Source organism: Cardiocondyla obscurior, linkage group LG08 (assembly GCF_019399895.1).
Source record: "Cardiocondyla obscurior isolate alpha-2009 linkage group LG08, Cobs3.1, whole genome shotgun sequence".
In the NCBI taxonomy this organism is placed as follows: domain Eukaryota; kingdom Metazoa; phylum Arthropoda; class Insecta; order Hymenoptera; family Formicidae; genus Cardiocondyla; species Cardiocondyla obscurior.
In genome coordinates this window covers 5,675,737-5,695,518 of record NC_091871.1, presented here as the reverse complement: position 1 = coordinate 5,695,518, position 19,782 = coordinate 5,675,737, and the positions used below count along the sequence as shown (strand labels likewise).

General features: G+C 38.2%; 4 protein-coding genes across 4 annotated transcripts; 1 reads left to right on the top strand and 3 right to left on the bottom strand.

Annotated features, from left to right (window-relative positions):
• Positions 1 to 2,296: 2,296 nt before the first annotated feature.
• On the bottom strand, positions 2,297 to 11,316 carry LOC139104678 (sphingomyelin phosphodiesterase 4). Its single transcript, XM_070660302.1, is given in 16 exon segments — positions 2,297 to 3,678; positions 4,035 to 6,286; positions 7,060 to 7,289; positions 7,374 to 7,603; positions 7,669 to 7,845; positions 7,910 to 8,002; positions 8,082 to 8,300; positions 8,374 to 8,559; positions 8,655 to 8,826; positions 8,900 to 9,058; positions 9,129 to 9,241; positions 9,361 to 9,583; positions 9,696 to 9,954; positions 10,022 to 10,124; positions 10,220 to 10,519; positions 10,860 to 11,316. Coding segments are annotated over 14 exon segments (2,403 nt in total). The 5' UTR covers positions 10,887 to 11,316; the 3' UTR covers positions 2,297 to 3,678; positions 4,035 to 6,286; positions 7,060 to 7,147.
• Positions 11,317 to 11,424: 108 nt separating this feature from the next.
• Positions 11,425 to 12,553, bottom strand: LOC139104675 (translation initiation factor IF-3). Its single transcript, XM_070660298.1, has 2 exons — positions 12,002 to 12,553; positions 11,425 to 11,746 (listed from the first exon to the last, which is right to left on the bottom strand). Exons 1-2 carry the CDS (start codon positions 12,551 to 12,553, stop codon positions 11,594 to 11,596), a joined length of 705 nt encoding a protein of 234 aa, XP_070516399.1. The 3' UTR covers positions 11,425 to 11,593.
• A 232-nt stretch (positions 12,554 to 12,785) lies between these two features.
• On the top strand, positions 12,786 to 18,243 carry LOC139104665 (oxysterol-binding protein-related protein 9). Its single transcript, XM_070660274.1, has 13 exons — positions 12,786 to 12,928; positions 13,054 to 13,269; positions 13,363 to 13,587; positions 13,658 to 13,733; positions 13,865 to 13,957; positions 14,048 to 14,165; positions 14,320 to 14,429; positions 15,836 to 15,865; positions 15,948 to 16,110; positions 16,212 to 16,486; positions 16,563 to 16,957; positions 17,050 to 17,277; positions 17,357 to 18,243. The coding sequence occupies exons 1-13, from the start codon at positions 12,821 to 12,823 to the stop codon at positions 17,447 to 17,449; spliced, it is 2,130 nt and encodes a 709-aa protein (XP_070516375.1). The 5' UTR covers positions 12,786 to 12,820; the 3' UTR covers positions 17,450 to 18,243.
• LOC139104672 (E3 ubiquitin-protein ligase E3D) lies at positions 17,331 to 19,636 on the bottom strand. The gene is made up of 2 exons (XM_070660294.1): positions 19,502 to 19,636; positions 17,331 to 19,421 (listed from the first exon to the last, which is right to left on the bottom strand). Exon 2 carries the CDS (start codon positions 19,355 to 19,357, stop codon positions 18,233 to 18,235), a length of 1,125 nt encoding a protein of 374 aa, XP_070516395.1. The 5' UTR covers positions 19,358 to 19,421; positions 19,502 to 19,636; the 3' UTR covers positions 17,331 to 18,232.
• Between the last annotated feature and the right edge of the window lie 146 nt (positions 19,637 to 19,782).

Below are 19,782 nucleotides of genomic sequence, written 5' to 3'. Positions count from 1 at the left end.
ATTGAAAAATATTAGATTCATATTTTTCAATATTTTACAACATATATCCAAAACTCATTAAAATCAATTATGACAGTTGCGAAGATTCTCTTGTTAGTCTAAGAAAAGTTATTTATTGCTGGTTTCAGCGACATCCGGTAACAAAGCATTAATTAACTTTGAACATATCATTAGATTTTACGATTTTAACCCACAAAAGCGTTATTACATAATGATGCGTAATATCACATGTCGGAATGAATATTAAATCCTAAGAAATGAATCTACAGCGCCGTTCGACGTTTAATAATATTATTACTGTCAAATAAAAGTATCTATATAATCTTGCCGAAGTATCTTATTTTTCAAACCCAGACTCGTAGAAATCTCAAATAAGTCGCTTTTAAAACCAACTTCCAATCTTCGAATAAAGTTCAAAAACGAAGTTACGGTTTTCTTGATTTCTTTCTTTTGTGTCATCTCGAGGAGCGTCTCCTCCTGAACTGTCGCGAATCAAATTCGCCCGCTGGTCATCTCGAGGGCATCCCGTCCGTGCGTGGCACCGAGTTCCGAACTGGGCGGGGGAAAACACGATTTTACGATTACCTTAAGAAGCACGCGATGCAATTTCACGATTGTTTTGCATGTTCCCGCTAATTGGCGTGCGTTCACGCTTAATGAACGCGATGCAGCGTCATGCGACGCGACTTAGGACTGGAGCCGAGCATGACAATAGCGGATTACGCGGACAATACTGCGTAATTGCGCCGGATCGGCGTATCCGCGTCCTCGTAATCGTGTGCACGTGAAAATTAGGGCTGGAATATATCGCGCGCGGCACTCTCATCCCTTTCGCCAGCGTCGTCAACATCGTAGTTAATAACGCGCCTAAAGACCTCCGGAGTTTTCTTTGTGGCCGGCCACCGATTGAACAAGTCCATAATTGAGCCGCTAAGTGCCGCATGCGTGTCTAACTCGTAATTTCTGTCACTTGAATGGTCGTACTTGCCAAGTACGAGCATTCATTGCATCAGAGTACTTGAAATTATGTCCGTGTGTCTACGAGCCACCTAAAATTAATTGCCTTCGGCGCTTAACCCTTTGAGCCTCGAGCTAGGAAATCGTAATTGTAGTCGGCGATTTAATCATCAAACAGCGCACCGGCTAATACGATACTTTTTTTATTCGTATTTATCTCAAGATTTAATGAATCAATTTAATTTTTTTTTTTTTTTTTTTTTTTATCGATACGCTAGATATTAAGGGTAAAACTTTCACGTATGCACATATCACAAATGCGATAGCATTTCGTGTAACAGGTCAGATTGCCAAGGCTAATTTGCCCGATTCAAATTACTCGCGGTCTCAATTACGCTGGAATACAGGCTCGTTTGAACCTAGACGGGGAAAAAATTGAGAGGCATCAATTCGCCAAATTAATCGTCACGATCGAGTTTCCGTTTCTCGGGGGAGTACGATCTTGGCACGGTACAAATCAACGACCGTCATTAATCCCGAGTGTCCGATGTCGGGTGTCGGAATTAACCCTCGTACGGCGCACTGTGTCGTCTCACCTACCCCGTTTCTTTTTGCTCGTACCTCGGAATTCAACGCATCAACTTTTTAACTCGCACCGAGAAAGAAAACAATTTAGCTTCGATCTATAACTTAATTTCTTTGACGAAAAAACAGAAATAACAATCGTGACGATAAGAATAGTTAAGCCACTTATACATATCGTTAAAAAATATTATAAAATTATAGTTGAGTTTAAAAGTGACTATACTTTTTTTTTCAGAATTTTTGAAAGCCTACAGTTCGTTTGTGAGCTACGATTACTGAAGAAGGATTATCTCACCTATAGCAGTCTTCGTGCGCACGGTGCGTGAGTATCCCATGGGGTACAAGATAGCCCAGTAGCGATCGACGGATACCGCGACCAGGCAGAAGATGCTGATCGTGCAGAGAACCACGAGGACCGACACGGTGAACAGGCAGGCGTGCAGGTTCGTCGGCAGGCCGATGCTCGCGAGGATCGCGAACGGGATCGCGAACAGGCCGACCAGAAGATCGGCCGTTGCCAGTGAGACGATGTAATAGTTGGTGCGTCGGCGTAGCTTCCGTTCCTTGCCGAAGACGAGGATCACCAGGCCGTTGCCGAAGACGGCGCAGACCGCGACCAGGATCTCGCAGACTGTATACGGCAGGTTCAATTCCGCGCCCAAGGACGACGCGTTCGTCGGTCCGGCGTGGTCCAGCCGTTCGAACGGCGGACCGGTCGCGTTCGGAAATCCCATCGCGACCGCTGGACCCTCCGTTCAATTCGGCCTTATCGGCGTCGCGGAGACCATGGCATTGCACCGCACCGCGGGACCAACCGTAACGCGATTCTTCTCGGCACGATCGGTGGTCATCGTTTCCTAGTCTCTTTCATAGATCCGATATCCCAGCCTTATCTTCAAGGACTATTAATAATCTCTCTCTCTATCTTGGATATTTAGCAGCGGCGGGAAGCGGACGGGCGCGTTGACGCGGCCACGTGCGCTCGCCGCCGTGTCGAGAGAGAAACGGCCTGATGAGAAATCGCCTCCGGATCAATTTCCGCGTTTCTATTTTTACAATTCAGATCCACGCTTTATTCTCGCCCCGCGCGAAGGAGATTCGACCCGGCAAACTTGCTGGTATTAAAAATGAAGATCACTCCGACGCCCGCCGTTCCCCGCGGCTATAATTATCAGGCCAGCCCACCGCGGAATATCGTAGTTTCCGGTTCCGCGAATCGAAGTCCCTCGGCGGGAGCGTTTCATCCTCGGCCACGAAACTCACACATCCGTTTTATCTCTTCCGTTTTTTTTTTTTTTTTTTTTTTTTTTCCAGATTAGTCGGACATTCGCGGTTCCTTCGTTTTTCCGTTCTTCAGTGCTCCTTTTTCTTTTAATTGAATTTTTCTCGCGGCTTCTTGCGAAAGAATAAAGGATCAGCTGGTCGCGCGCTCGTTACGTGACCCGTTAACAACCGTCGCGTTCGCCATCCATTACTCATCGGGGTCCAAATTACGCGAGCGCGTAAGACGACTTCCGCGCGATATTATCTAATGAAGGCCACGTGTCACGCGAATCTCACGTCGCCACGAAGGCTCCGGATTCGCCACGAGTTCGCGTTATCGCGCTTCGCCCTTATCGGCATCGATTTATCGTCTCGCGCCGCGAGACGAAAGAACTAACGGAACCCACCACCAATCGCATCAGATGTGTCTGCTCTCGGTACAATTTGCCAAATATAATTCGCTAATACTTATTACATTTCACACACGTCGTTATCTCGCGTCATCGAAACACTGGTAAAAAGAAAGAAAAAATAAAGAAAAAATACGGAAGACGGGAGCCAAAGAAGCGGAGAAACCGATCAGTCGCAGATCGATCGGCGTTTCGCGGACCGACGCTCGTTTCTTTAATTAGTCCGGAGACTAATTAACCCGAGGATGATGCCTGCCTTCGCGACGCGTTCGAGGCGCCAGAGCTTGAAACGAACGCGTCCGCCTTCTCAACCCCGTGACGCATAACTGAGGTGCTTTCCTCGTGACAGCGAGGCTTGGCGGTGGAGGTGGGATCTCCGGCCTCGACGTCGCTTCGCGCTCTTCCTTCCGGAAAGCCGGTCAAAAGAACCTCTCTCGGCGAAGATAAAACGTTACCGAAGAGTCTGAAGTACAAAAGAAAAGTTTGAAGAAGTCTGGAAGAACGGAAACGTCGGAAATGAAGCTTAAACTTAATGTAATTCATAATTCGAACTAAGTATAATTCAATCACCCATGCGCGTTTCTCTTATAAAAGATCCAGGGCATTTTATCTAACTTCCTGGCAAATTTACTTGCCAGGTGAATATGTTCCTATCTTTATCTACTTAAAAAAAAGAAAAATGAAGATAGACATGTTATTACTTGATAAGTAAATTTATCAGAAAGTTAGAACAATCGGGTTTCAACATGAAAAACCGGCGCATTATAAAATGATAATATATTACAAAATATTTGTTTCTCTTTAAGTGATAAATTATACCTTGAGAATTTCCGTAAGGGACGTGCGTACTTGGCCTTGCTTCGCCGGCGATATCGACACACCGCGGAGCTTACTGTGGCGGTTGTATTCGTGTCACGCGTGCTTCCTCGCTTCTCCGTCCATCTTCGCTTCACCTTCTCGTAATCGCCGTCCAAATGCAACCGAGCGTAAAACAACGCGTGACAAGGTCCATTTGTACGCCGTTCACGATCTTGGATGTTCTCGCGGATGCCGCGCATTCGGTGTTCAATTAAACGGCCCGCGGCTCGTTGCCTAAATACGGCGATCGCGCCGATGTAAATCTTAGGCGGCAAACCGGCAAGACGCAATCAGACATCCGTTTTCGTGGTCGTACTTTTGAGCATGACGCGGCGGAAAATAAAAAAAAAATCGGACCACCATGTCGACAGCGATCCTCTAATGGAGCGCAATCGGCGCGATGTGTGATCTTATATTTATCACGTCAAACAATTAATTTTTTCGGGCCTCAAAGAGAAAGAATTAAAATTCCTTCGAACTTTCGCTTTTCCCGTAAATTCCGGTAAAAGCTGAGGTATCTAGAAAAGTGACAGAGCATCTTGGTTCTCCTGATCAGTTTCGCGAGGATCGTCACGACTTGAGATCGGAAATCAATCGTCGACGTCCTGCCACGCGCGGGAAAGAAATTAGCGGAGGGAAGAGCGCGCGGCCGGCATTCGCGAGAAAAGCGACGGACGGGCTTTAACAAACGGTGAACGAAGCTCATTCGTGGTAATCCGTACGCGCTCATTGTCCGTAACTAGCGTATAACGGAACGCCCGGCGTTGCATAAAGGATCTCTAATTGCGCCGCAAAGATAAACGGCGTCTTTCTCGCGCGCGAACATTCTCCCGGTAAAGCGCGCCGGCGATCTCGATTTAAATCGAAAACGGGGTCGTGCTCGCGTTACAGCGGCCCCGTACACGTAAACACACCCTGGAACACACACCGTCGGTCATCTAATGGTTTAATACGACTAATGCGTCGCCGGAAGGTGGACTCATTCAGTGCCGTGCCTGCGATCGTCAAATCCATCGGCAAACACTAATAATAAAGCAAAAAAAGAATTAATCTCTACTTAAAATAAAAAAATTAATCTTTCTTTGCTACTTTAGATTGGCAAAATTAAAAAGTATTATTCTATTTAAATGTAACTAAATTTTATTTAAATTACAAGCTACGCGCGGAGCATCGTATCAAATCTATCCGTTCTGTTATCAAAAGGAGAGGTTGACCGAACGGTTTCTGACGTAATGTCCTAAGTATTACTTGTCACGATATGCGGCCAACCTTGATCTTTAAGGTGACGTACGTTTTCGGAGATTTTAGAATTATATGTCTCGTTAATTTTATTTAATTATATAACATTAGACGATGACATTTAATTAGTTAACACGTGCATGTTCGATAATTCCAAACGTAACGTCAAAGGAATTAAAACTATACATTACTTTAATAAAGAAAATAAAGAAAAAATTAATAAAAAAGAAGAAAAAAGACCCTTTAAACAGAGCAAGCTTTCTCGAGTTTACACGTGGTTCGTAAAAATGCGCATCGTGACTTTAACGAACGTGGCCGACTGCACTGCGAGCCTGATTTATTCCGGAAGTAAGCCGGAGGTCTTGCCCGTTTTCCTTTATCCCGGTAACGACCACGAACGGCGAGAAGACGTTCGGCGAGGACGACGCAACCAAGCTGCTAAAGAGCGATATTTAAGCGGGATCCAATTATAAAAGCTCCGGGACCGCGCACGCGACGTCCGCTGGCGGTGTGCTTTACTTTTATTACAAGCCGCGCGTGACGCGAAACTTTTATAAATTAATACGCTACACGCCACCGCCGCCTTTCCCCCGCGACCGAGGTTAATAATTACGCCCGGCTCGGCACGTGGGCAGGAGAAAAATATTGGCAACCGGAAATAATCGTGATCGCATTTGGCACTGTCGCACGCGAGAAGGACTAATTAAGCGAATGGCAACAATGTTCGTTTTAGAAACGTAATAAAGCATCAAAAAAAACAAAAGTAAACGTCACCAAAGTGGACTGAAACTTCGTTCCCGATAATCATCTTCTTGTATTTAATTTACTATCGTAATTATCAGCTCTGTCGGCTTCGAGATCCTCATGTCGTTTAATTTATATTTTTGTAACGCCCGGCCTTTTCTCATCGCCGTCCTTCGAAAACCATCTGGAGAACGAGAGTCTGAAAGTGGTCGATGGACTTCCATTAAGTGCTAAAAAAAAGAGAGAGCGTTAATTTTTAACGGACATTCAAATATTGACACGAGGATTAATTTTCTCCGTGGGCGCTCGATGCTCCATCGATCGGCGATTCGCGATTCAATTTCCGAATTCAATTTGTCTAATGAGCGCGCGAGCTCCGATGCGATGCATCATGTTGATTAGGGCCCGCGCCAACGTGGAAGAAAAGTGGATCGCGGCGTTAATCGTTCCCCGCACTTCTGCCATTCCCGATACACACGAGGCAATGAATCAATAATTGTTAATGTTATTGCATGTGTGCTTAAGTATCCTGGTGATTATAGATCGCGCCGTCCGCGCGAACACGGATATCATGCTCGCTTATCGCGAATTACACGATGGATATAAGCGACCTGGCTTAATTAGACAACATAATTAGGCTTGTCTTTCTACGAGAAAAAGAGAGAATTTAATTAATTTTTACCGGTACTGATAATAATTATTGTACGTGATCAATAAGAGACCTCGTACGTTTTAAAAAGATTTTAACTTTGAGCCTTTATAAATGTGAAAGTAACGTGTAATTTAATTAAATTATAAAAGATAAGAATTTGAAAATAATTCGGCAAGTTATTTCGCAGAGTCATTTTCAACGCAGAAGTCTCCGTTCATAAATAATTACAACGCAGTAATTTCGTGCCATTACTTAGCAAACTTAATTAAATTAACGGTTTGCAAACCGTGTTATTGACAGTATGGTTTTCATCGTATTTTTTTATCGTTTAATACACTTACAAATGCGTACCCCAAAATTGTTATTCGTTGTATATAAGGGCTTCTCATCCAAAATTGGTTACAATAATACGGGTTCGTCGTCTTAAAATAGGAAGGTATCATTGGCCGATAGAAGATACGTTCGTATTAGATCTGAAAGTACTTGCACTAGACGGGAAATAGTGCTGCAACGTCGCACGTATAATTATGTACAAAGTCCACATGAAAAGTATAAATCCCAGGAACGTAAAGGGACCGTAACTAAAAAAGAAAGTATTTTATAGTGTGAGACTTGCTATATATAAATACCCAAGGTTATAAAAAACAAATTATTAAATTACGTACTTAGTGAACCACGCGATCAATATACCAAACGATATGGTCATGAGGAAGGTGTAATTAGCTAAAGGTCGCAGACTTAGTCGAGGTGGCATTCGTTCTTCAAAACCACTGGTAAATCCATTTGACGTTCGTTTGGGTAACTTTACAATTGTAGTAGGTGGAGTAATTAACTGCCGAAAAATGCTGCCAAGGAAGTTCCGCCTGTTATACAGTGCGATTATCTCGTACCGATACTGTAAGCAGATTTTAATCTATTAAATTAAAGACCCGCAATTTTTTTTTGTATTATGTACAATACCTTGAGATTGATGTAACAGCACAGCTTGTAAAAATTTCGTACGAGAAAAGCGCATTCGTTGGTTCGCACTGGCTGCAGTTCTGGATCGCCCATGTATTCAATATATCGACAGGTTTGTCTACCTTCTTGCAATGGTACGAAAGTGCCTGGTCTACTCGAATCGAAGCTGGATTCCATCTAGAAATTGCGTCTTTCAGTCGGCCGAAATATTTTTAAAAATCTTTTTTCCAACAATCAATACCTGCGATTGATGACAGAAAGAAGTTGATAGAATGCTATCATGATATTCCTGATCTGCTACTATAGCGACTTGCGGAATATCCTCGAGCTGTATCTGCAACATATCGCGATGTTATTAAAAATAACGACGAATATGCAATTTTTTATTAATATAAAAAAAAAAATTGAATTACTTGAAATATATCTATTAACTGTTGTTGAGCGGTGGCTAAGAGTACTGGAACTCGTCGTCGTTCCTCTATGCTGATGTCATCTGAAGAATACTCTTCACAGCTAAAAAATTCCCATAAAGAAAGCAAAAATCGCTTCCCTCTTCTTCTATTTTCCAGAGCCTCAACCAGGCTAGTCGCTGTTAAATGCGCTTGTTTAATATTACTTAGAAACCATATAATCTACAAAGCAAAATAATCGTCTTAAAAAGTAATCTAATGACAAATACTTAAAAATATATAAAAGAATAAATACCTGCAGGTTAATGGCCGTCGAAAACATAGGAACGTATTGATACGTCGGGCCTTCCAATTCAAGAATCTGCTGTCTAACGATTGATGTCCACTGATTCGCAGTTATTCGACCTTTACTTAAGCCTATGTCATCAATACAATTTTCTACTTCGCATATCATTTTTGCTAAGTACGGTTGTGAAAATACCTACATAGTTTTAAAAAATACATATTTAAAAACTAAAAATAAAATAAAATAAAATAAAAATATATATATATTTAACTGAGAAAAAGTGTACGTACTTTTGTAACTCTAAATAACATTAACGCGTTCTTGGGTGCCACTAGATCAGTCCTCATAAATCGCGGAAGCAACTGCTGAAATACAGCTGTATACGCTAGCAGATTATTAGCAACAAAAGAAATCCATCTGCCAGGATCATGAATTTTGCCTCTTTCTTCTTCTTCTGCTTTGCTAAAAATATTAAAGTAAAAATTAACAAAAATTATAACATATTTTGGCATTCTCGATAACATACCGCGCATACCCTTCTTTAGTATATGTTACTCCCGGAACGTATCTCCATGGTTGAATAAAACTTAGCCAAGCTTCTAATATCAATCTAAAGGAGCTGTCTAGAGGCCAATGATATATTGCTTTCCTCAAAAATGTATATATTTTTCCCTGAACCGAAGGAAGAATTATTCTAATAAAACAAAAAAAGTTTAGAATATTTATGGCAAAGTTAAAAAACTTATAAAATATTATTTCAATACCTTTTTAGTTCATCCATTGCGCTCTTATCACCCGTAGCGCTATTTGTAAACTCGTGCAGCGTCTTTATAAATGCTCTCACAAGACGTATGTGTTCTCCAGAATGTATACTGTGCTGAAATTCAAAGTTCTAATTAAATACATTCGAAACAATAAGTTATTTTAATTGCAAAAAGTAATTTATGTTTTTTACGTATTGTGTAGTATTTTTTTTGTTGTACATAGTAAACTTACTCGTCGCGGTATCGAAGACAGATAAGACGTATTTAATTGGGAAGTTAATTGCGTGTCTTCTGTATATTCCAGCCAAAAATCGAGAAAAACTTGCACTACAGTCTCGCTTCGCCAGACTTGTGGTAAACATTGCTGCTGTGGCACACCTGATCCAGGACTCATCGGTCCTGATGATAATATAGATGCTCGCAAAAGTCTCAGGGTTTGTAGTTTTTGACAATCTCTAATTAAAAATCAAGATGTAGAATAAAGCATATTTGTCATTTAAATAAAGTCCTGCTAAATCTAAAAAAAAAATATATATATGTATATGTGTGTGTCATATGTCTATGTACCTTCGAAATTCTGGTGACTGTGTTAATTTTCTAGGAGGTGTTTTTTTCACGTATGGTCCAATCACTGGTAGAACTGCAGAATTATCTCTTGGTAGAAAATGATATAAATAACAATGTGCTAATTGAACATAAACCGTTTCCCAATTCATCCACACATTTTCCTGCTGCTGGAGTTGCAGCCAAGGATTGGTCAAATGGTAGGCAAAGTGAAATATGTAATATTCAAAGGGATATGTGCTTGTGTCAAGAAATATTCAGTCTTAATACATTGTATGTAACAATAATTATGTATATACAATAACTATGTGATATTTAATAAAGGATACTCATTGATAGAGCCGAGGGAACGCGTGTTCCTTGATCATCTCTAATTTTATCCAGATAAAATGGTGATATCATTGCCTCCTCCAACATGGAACGTATCTTGGACTAAAATGACAAATACAATATATTACAATATACCATCAATCATCAACAGTTGTAAGACACAATACTACTGATATAAAATTAATTCTTAAACATACCGGAAGGTATGATACTGGAAAGTTATATTTCAGATAGCAATCTGGAAGTAATTTATAACATAGAGAAAACATTGGTCCTTGTGGACTGAGAAAATGACACAGTGTCTCATATTCAACTGGATTTTTCTTGAGAGTAATGTTGTGCAGGCCCCATCCAAAATTATCCACTATTCCAAATAGGGAATCTATTAGTAAGGGAAAGACAAGCTGCAGCTCTGTAGTGCTTGACTCATCTATCAGCACAGATAAATCTCTGCATCTTTCCACTATTGGCTCAGTCAAATATCTTTGAGCTCTGATCTACAAAATGATATAAACATTAATCAATGACAATAATTAATAGTATGAAATGCATGCTTAAAACAAATACACTAAATAAATTAAAACTAAAAGTAACATGCTGGATCTTTTGTTAGATTTTTAATTCATCCTTTTTTAACAAATAAACATATGTATAAACGTAAAAATGTGTTAAAATAATTTTTTTAATAACCAATAAGTGCGTAAAGTTATATTTAATAATGCATAATACGTATATTCAAATGTTAAGTGCTCCAATTGTAACGTTTACATACTTCACATTGTCAAGTACTCTATTCAAACATTCGATTTTTACAAAGTATTAATTAATCATACTTACTGTAGCAACGTCAGTGGAAGAAGCCATCGTTTACAGTTTCCGAGCTTGGATAAAATTGTAGAAAAAAACAGTAGTTACAAATTTAATAGACTATTCATGTGCAATGGTAACGTACTTTATATCTTCGAATCGCTGCCATTGACCACTACCATTGTATATACATACATACATGATTTTTACCGTCGTCAACTGTCGACCAGTCGTCGACAGTGGCACCTCATAGCAGATTTGGTCAGAACCAAAAAATTTTATTATTTGATTGGTTCACATGAGTCAATCACTAGCGAGCGCAGTTCCCGCTAATTTTGTAGCGGCCAATATATATTATTGCAAAGAAGAATTCCGCAAGGATTACGGCATATGGGCTGGTGTTTAGTCTGTCGTATGTGATGGAATTTTAGAGAGCACAGCCGCTTATCGGCGAGTCCCTCACTACCTAAAGGATTGATCTCCAAGTGTACGTAAGTAGCATTTCTCCCCACATTAAAAAAAAATTAATTAATTAAAAAAAAAAAAAATGGCCTTTATAAATTGATTGGTAGTGATGGGAATCAATTGATGCTAATTGGTGATCAAGCGTTTTTATTTTTGACATTCTAGTTAAACATTGTATGTATGTAAGTTTATACATACAATATACAGACAATATACAAATATAATTTTTTTTTTTTTTCTCCAATATCAGTTTATCTTCTGTACATATTTTAAAAGAGATAATGTTGAAATCTCTTTCATTAACTGCCAGTTTTACTTTTATTTTCTGCAGATGTGTCTTCATTCTTGAGTATAGGATTTATTAAGAATAAGATAGTATTCTTCTTTGATGGCATTTTTTGAATGCTACCAATGTTTCTTACAGCATCTTCTATACATTTTTGTACCTCATCCTACATGTTAAATAAAAAATAAAATGACAAAATGTACATGAGATTGAATAATTGTATTTATCACAGGGTAATCCAACAGGGTTTATTTTTTATAAATATTACTCTATATGTCCAAAGAATTATATGTTATTTTAACTTTTTATAGTTTACAAAATTATGCATGAAATATCCTGTGTTATTACAAGTTCTCTCAATCATTTTGTCTCTAAGTGTTGCTGTATACAAAGAAATAGAAGGAAAAATCGCAGAACTCACCCCATTCATGCCATCCAGAGTGATAACAATCTTGATTTTGTGTCCTTTATTCAGCAGACGCGTAATATTTTTCGTTTTTGTCTGTAAATCATGCTCAGTGATCTTTGCAGCTATGTAGAACAATTTCGGGGCTTTGGTCAGCTTCTGTCCGATTCTTTCAACGTTCGTGACAATCTCGTCATCGTCTTCGGTATTCTCCAAGACGCCAGTACCGCTCACGAGCTTGTAGGTCGGCCGGTGTGTCTTACTGTCAAGATCGCTGATTTTAATTAGGTTGAGATTACGTCGTTTTGCCAGACGTTGGGCCTCTTCAAGCACGATTACGGTGACTGAGTTGTCCGGAGAGACGAGCGTGATTTTCGGTACTGACACTGTCTTCGGCCGCGGCTTCTTGACTCCATCGCTGTCGGACTCGTCCGGACTCCTGCTGAATGTTCGACATCGGCCGGACTTCCAAACGTTACGTGTCACGCAACACCGAGTGAAACCCTGAGTGAGATGCACGGCCCTCCATAAAGCCGACGGTAACCCAGGAACAAACATACCTTGCATTAACTATCTCGACTCCAGGTCCACAACGGTGTGAACGTCTCTTTACAATGATTATCTCATGAGAGCGCGTCAGGATTGGTGGCGTATGAACCGAGCCGATCGTCGCGGGGATACGAAGATTTGCACCTGAGATTAGAATGACGCGATAATATTCCGTTACTCGGCGGAGCTTTGCGTGATTCTGTCGAGATCAGTCGAGATATGCGCTGTGAAACACGGGAAGATCTGTAGGAGTCTAGTCGATCTCCGGCGAGGCGATAAATAAATATGTCAACGATGGAGGGCTCACTCAGCAAGTGGACGAACGTCGTGAATGGATGGCAATATCGGTGGTTTGTTCTAGACGATAATGCGGGTCTCCTGTCATATTACACGGTGAGAATACTTGCAGCGTGTTAAATGCATTTGCGGTACAGCCAGTTGTACCAAACACTTGCTGCTTCTGCTCTTTCAGGTTATATATGATCTTCCTTTCTTTTTTCTGTTCGTTCTCTCTTTAGAGTAAGGAGAAAATGATGCGTGGTGCACGTCGCGGTTGTGTGCGACTGAGAGGTGCCATCATCGGCATCGACGATGAGGACGACAGTACGTTTACTATAACAACAAATTCCTGCAAGGACGATCCGAAGACGTTTCATTTTCAGACACGCAACGGCGAAGAGAGGGAACGTTGGGTTCATGCCTTAGAAGACACTATACTCCGCCACTCTCATACGGTATACATGCAAATGCAGATTACATACGTGAAATATGAAATTAATTGTTGCACACTTGATGCTGAAAATAATTGTAATTTTATGGCATTGCAGAGATGGGACCCTAAGAAATCTCCACCTAAGCACGATTTTGATCGCAAGGTAGCCGAAGCTGACGTCTATCTTCAACTTCTAATAGAACAGATTAAATTGATTGAGGGTAAAAAAACTGCAGCAGAGGAAGAAGAAAAGCAGAAGACATATACTGCCATTTTGTTGCAAGCCAATGCCATGCTTAATTCTGTTAAACATACTATTGTCCAATTGCAAATTGCCAAGGTACTTGTTATATTATTTCATTATGTAGGTAATATTTTATTACAATTGATTTTATGTTTGATATTTTCAGAATACAGCAATACCTGTTAATGGAGTATACAGAGGACCATCCAATTCTATACTAACCACATCTTCACTTCCTCATGGTAAGATGTTTAATATAATATTGCTCGATTACAAAATTGTTTAAAATTGATCGTAGTTTTTTTTTTTTTTTTATAAATTTATTTATGTCTTATGTGCGTAAGAAATTATGTTTTAAAAAATTTTCCTTTAGTTGACGTTGAAGCACCTGAAGCGACAGTGCAAACTGGCATCGAATTAGGCTCCGAATGTGTGGAACCAAGAGTACCTAAATTACCACCTAATGGTTAATATTTTTTTAAATGTTTGTTTTGCAATCTGGATATTAATTAAACAAATCTTAAGTGATGACTAAAGTGCGATTTTGTATTTTCAGTTGTAGATAGAGATTTACCAGTACCACAGTTCTCATATTCGTCGTCCGACGAGGACGACGATTACTTCGATGCCGCGGACGAGATACCTACTCCGGCAGTTCAAAGTCATGTTGCGCTGTAAGTATAAGTTAATTTCTATATAAGAATAAAGCCGCTACTTTATTCGATCTTCGTGCTTTTCATGTGCGATTTTTATTATACATTAATGGGCAATATTTTTTCTTTAAACTGTTACATTTGTATATTTTCCTGATAAAAATTCTATTTTTAGGTATTCAGATAGTAAGCCATTACATTCATCTGTGGAAAGTACTACGGGCGATAAACGCAAAGAGCCACCGCTGCCGCCTATCAAAGGTGATGGATCAGTAGATTACGATGGTAAGTGACTATTTTTATTTTAATATACGCTTTTTTACCTGCTTAATTTTAATTTTATTTACTCGTTTGCTTTCCATTACTTTAGTAAAAATTATTCCATGCATCATATTTAGTAAAATAGTATATCGCGAAAGATTAAAAAATAAATTTTTTAATAAAAATTAATTATACTATATTGATTTAGAGGAAGTTAGACGGGTAGGTATTTCATGTACACCGAAGGGCTGATTTGGCGTTTTCTGCGGCGACAGCGGCTAGCGTACGTACGTAATCAGGCGGCAGAGGCAAAGGATGAGAGAACGGAAAGAAATCGGTCTTCGGCAAACCGGCCGGCGCGGTATATACATGCGGTACATGTAAAACTCGACGCGCACGACGCTAAAGTCACGTTCGCTAGCTGCCGTCGCCACATCTGCCTTTCAGCGTACTGTGCTGATTTTTTAAACATTTACAAGCATTTTATTACATCTAGTTGTATTTAATTACAAAGACAAGTTTTATATTACAAAATAATTTATATAAGATACAAGCCTATATGTCATTTTTTTTCTCATGTCGTTGGCAGGAATTGAAAGGTAAGTACGATTATTTCGGGAGCACACAAAGCTACTACTATCTCCGTAAAATAAAATAAAAATATACATATGCATGTATATGTATATTATGTGTAATCAGTCTGGAGTATATTATTAGATATACTATGTAAAAAGTTGTGGCAAGATAAGATAAAGATTATAAAATTAGAAAAAGAAATCTCGCGCATTTATTTATATTAACAAATTAATGGTCAAGTTTAGTCACGATTATAAATTGTCGCGTCATGTATTCTGTTGTTGATAATGCAGGGTGTATTTGACGTGCCCATCTGTTTTATCCATCGCAACTATTTATTGATCTCTGCGCGATCGTGGACTCCGCTATTCTTTGACGTAAAGTTTGACATTTCGCAAACGAGCGCACTCGCTAAGGAACACTTCCCGTGTGTCTCTTTTAAAGTGGTGAATAAATAGAAGAAGAAAGACAATGTCCCATTGACACGATGACGAGCATAGAAGAAGAATCCCGGTGGAACTTTGCGTTCTGCTGTTTGCCTTTAAATCGAAGCGTCCAACGAAGTACCTTGCGTTAATAGAAAACAATTCGATCCCGGGAATAAGGAGCTTAGGAATGGATACTTGTTGGTCTATCTTAGCCAGACAACATGTTGGACATAACTTCAAGTCGTAAGTTTCGCATGACACGGGCATAAATGCGATAAAAAGTTCAGGTTAAGCTCTTAATTCCGGAGCAGCCCCCCTACACGACGCGTATTATCGCTATCGCGAAGATTTTACAACGCTGCAGTATTTACAACGTATTTTTTATATTTATTGAAATTTTAAATTGTGATTTTGTATTTGTTGCAGCTCTTTACGAAGAAGAAAGCGAAACAGAAAGTACGTAATATTTTTATCAAGCATAAATATTCGTTGAATATATTGCATATTGATTTTTTTTTTTAATTCTTACCATCTACAGTGGACTCCATGGAGAGTCACGGCTCAGTTGTGGCTCATCTTCTGTCCCAAGTGAAGATCGGTATGGACTTGACGAGGGTTGCCTTACCAACGTTTATTTTAGAACGCAGGTCACTCCTTGAGATGTATGCAGATTACTTTGCTCATCCCGATCAATTTGTAAGGTACTTTCGATTACCCAGTTTAAAAAGATTGTCAAAAACATTATCTCATATGTTTCGACATTATGATTAATTTAAAAATAATGCCTTTTTTTTTTAATTAGCATTGCAGATATGCCTACACCTCGAGAAAGGATGGTGCAAGTAATTCGTTGGTACTTGTGCAGTTTTCATGCAGGACGTAAATCTGGCGTAGCTAAAAAACCATACAATCCTATATTAGGTGAAATCTTTCGATGTCACTGGAACATACCTAACGTTAATCCCTCTGATAACGCTGCTGAGCCTATTAATAAGCTTGCATCGGACGGTCCCGTACCATGGTGCAAGGAAAATCAACTTGCTTTTGTCGCTGAACAAGTTTCTCATCATCCACCGGGTAAAGAAATAATTTTTTTTTCTATTATTTTGTTATTTGTATTGTATACAATAATTCATTATTATATTGTTTGCAGTTAGTGCATTTTATGCTGAGCATGTCGGGAAAAAAATTAGTTTCGGAGCTCACGTTTGGACAAAGAGCAAATTCTTAGGTTTGAGTATAGGGGTACACAATGTGGGAAAGGGTTGGGTAAATGTGCTACAACACGGAGAAGAATACGTTTTAACTTTCCCTAACGGTTACGGTAGATCTATTCTTACTGTACCATGGATAGAGTTAGGAGGAAGCGTGACGATAAGTTGCGTGCAAACAGGCTATCATGCAACAGTAGAATTTTTAACGAAACCGTTTTATGGTGGTAAACGAAATCGGATTACATGTCAAGCCTATCAAGCGGGAGATAAAAAGCCGTTTCTTGTTATAAATGGAGAATGGAGTGGAGCGATGGAAGTGAAGGCATTGGATGGCGTAAGTTAAAATACAGACTAATTTTAACGTAACGTTAGTTAAGATTAAACATTTTAATCGTATTTGTAATTTTTTTAAATTTAATTTTACAGAAGAGTGAAATTTTTGCTGATGTTAGAGAACTTGGTACAGAAAGAAAATTAGTAAAAACGGTATGTGAGCAAGATGAATGTGAATCGCGAAGAGTTTGGCGCGACGTGACAGTTGGCCTACGTATCAACGATATGGATAAAGCTACTGCGGCAAAATGTGCAATTGAGCAGAAACAACGAGAAGAAGCACGACTGCGGAAAGAGAATAATATACCGTGGCAAACAAAAGTAAGTAAATTATTTTAATTATTATTATCTATTCGTCATATTTATCGATGATCTTATTTTATTTTTTTTTTTTTAACAGCTTTTTAAGGAAACCAAAGACGGTGGTTGGGTGTACATAAGACCTCTTGTAGACAGAATACATAGTTCTAGCGATCAAACAAATGTTACCTAACTATGTATACATGCATATTACGTGACAACTTAGATGCAGCACAATACTAGAAAAGAGTGGCCTACTGCCTGTAAGAATTATAATGTCAGGCTTAATTCAGAAGACACTTTCTTATTCAAACAATTTCAACGAATATTTTCAAGCCGCTCTTAGTGTAATTAGGAACGAGGGAAGGTAATATTATTTGCTATTTTACTTGCTGTATCACGTATTTTAAGTTTCATTTAATAAAAGTATTTTGTCAGTGATAGAATATAAATTTTTATAATATGAAATTATATTTCTACTTTTCTTCTTATCTTTGGACTAATTTCACACAAATATTCTACTATATCCACATTTCAAATATATGTACGTATGTGAAGTCTTTTATATATGTAACATTTATTGAATCTGTAATTTTTTATCAGCAAAAAGATAATATGTACAATTTAAATCTGTACACATAAAATATATATTGTATAGATTGCATGTCATATTGTGAACAAAAAATTATTTTACAATGTCGTCAATGGGCATAATATGATGTATTTATAATTAATTATTTTTGCGCAATCTCTAATTTTTTATTTCACAGAAATAGATTTTGAATAGTAAAAAAATGGATGTTAGACTAAAATTCGATTTAATTTTAAATTTCTTGGATTGTTTAAATGTTCGTTTAACAAGTTATCTTATTATACTGTGAAGAATGTGTATGATAATTTTTTTTTATTGCGTATAAAAATAGATATACAAAATATATGTAATAAAAATTAACATTGTTGGACAATAAATTGACATTTAGTTCGCGATTTCTTGTAAGATGATATAACCAAGAAAATAACCCGTAGCAGCAGTTCTATAAATATGAGGTAGTCGTTTCGTTGATGACAATAAATAATTTAATCCAGCTTTAATTATAGGTAAACCTACTTCGTGATATTTAACATTTAAGTAATTAGTAGCTATAGTAACTTTATTTGCCTCATATTTGTATAAAACTTTGGCAGCACATTTTTGTTGCAAGGACATAGTGCTACAGACCGTTTTGAGATCGGGTTCTGTAATTAAATTTAATTTACAATCCATTGGTTTTATCACAAGACAATGGGCTTGTTTGCTAACAGATGTTTGCAGAACAATTTCTTCTCCTAAAATCTCACCCAGCGAGTCTTTTACAAGCATTAAAAAATCATTGAGCGGATCTGTAGCATTTACGACAGACAATGCGTCATTTTGTGGTTTATAATCTATGCAACAGTTCCATATCTTAAATAAATTATTTGCGTGAAACGTTCCTATGTGCAACAAACACTTATTACAAGTTAACGTTTTATTATTTATACATATATTAGTTTCAAAATTATTTTTATGTAGTATAAAAAAATAAGAGCCGTACAAGTAATCGGTTTCCTGTGGTTGCACATTTGGAACGGTATTACAGCTGTGCTTACAACAAAACCACTCGTCGGGATCATATTCTGTATCGGGTAAAGGCAGAACCCTCTTAAAGCCAATCGATTTCGAGATAATATTTTTACAACAGGCACATAGTATAGTACATTTCGACGTTTTAAATAATAATTTAAGATTATCTAAAACAGGTTGCAAATAAGTGGTTGAATAAATTGGTTTATCTACATTGGTTATTACTTCTGTGCTAAAAGACCCAAATGCCGATTCTGACGGCACTGTTTGCAGACGAAAGTAAATCCAATTGTTTATAATGCTTAACATAGATAATGAAGTGGGTATAATTTTTACAGATGGCAATAAAAAGTTTTTATCACAGTCCTCCACTGTTAATATTAAATTACTTTCCTTTAGTTTAATTTGAATATTTTTTAGGCAGATATCTTTCCGTATAGAAATAAATACATTACAGGATTGCAAACGTGGTCTCAATTCTAACGTTATGTGCTCCATAGCTCTTCATATGATTCGTCAATGAATCTGCATACATTAGAGTTTCGATGCATTATTAATAATTCTAGAAACACAACGTATAATATTTAGTTTTGTTAGATATAAAATATTTAATAATTATTACACATATAAAAAAATACTTACTGACGATATATCTTACAGATACACATTTTAGCCATGTGACATATGCTGGCCAACCGTATACGTAAAGTTATGAAAGTATTAATGCTTTCACAAAAATTGAAAGAAACTTTTTTTCGTAACAAAATTACAGCAGAAAAAAACCTTGTGAGTTCAGCATTGTGTCTATAAGGAATTTTCTAACATTGTTTCAAGCATTTCAAGTATGCTACTGGCAAGAATCAACCTAATTTAACCTCAATTTGTACAACGCACACTAAAGTCTCCATTCGCGTCGAAAGTCG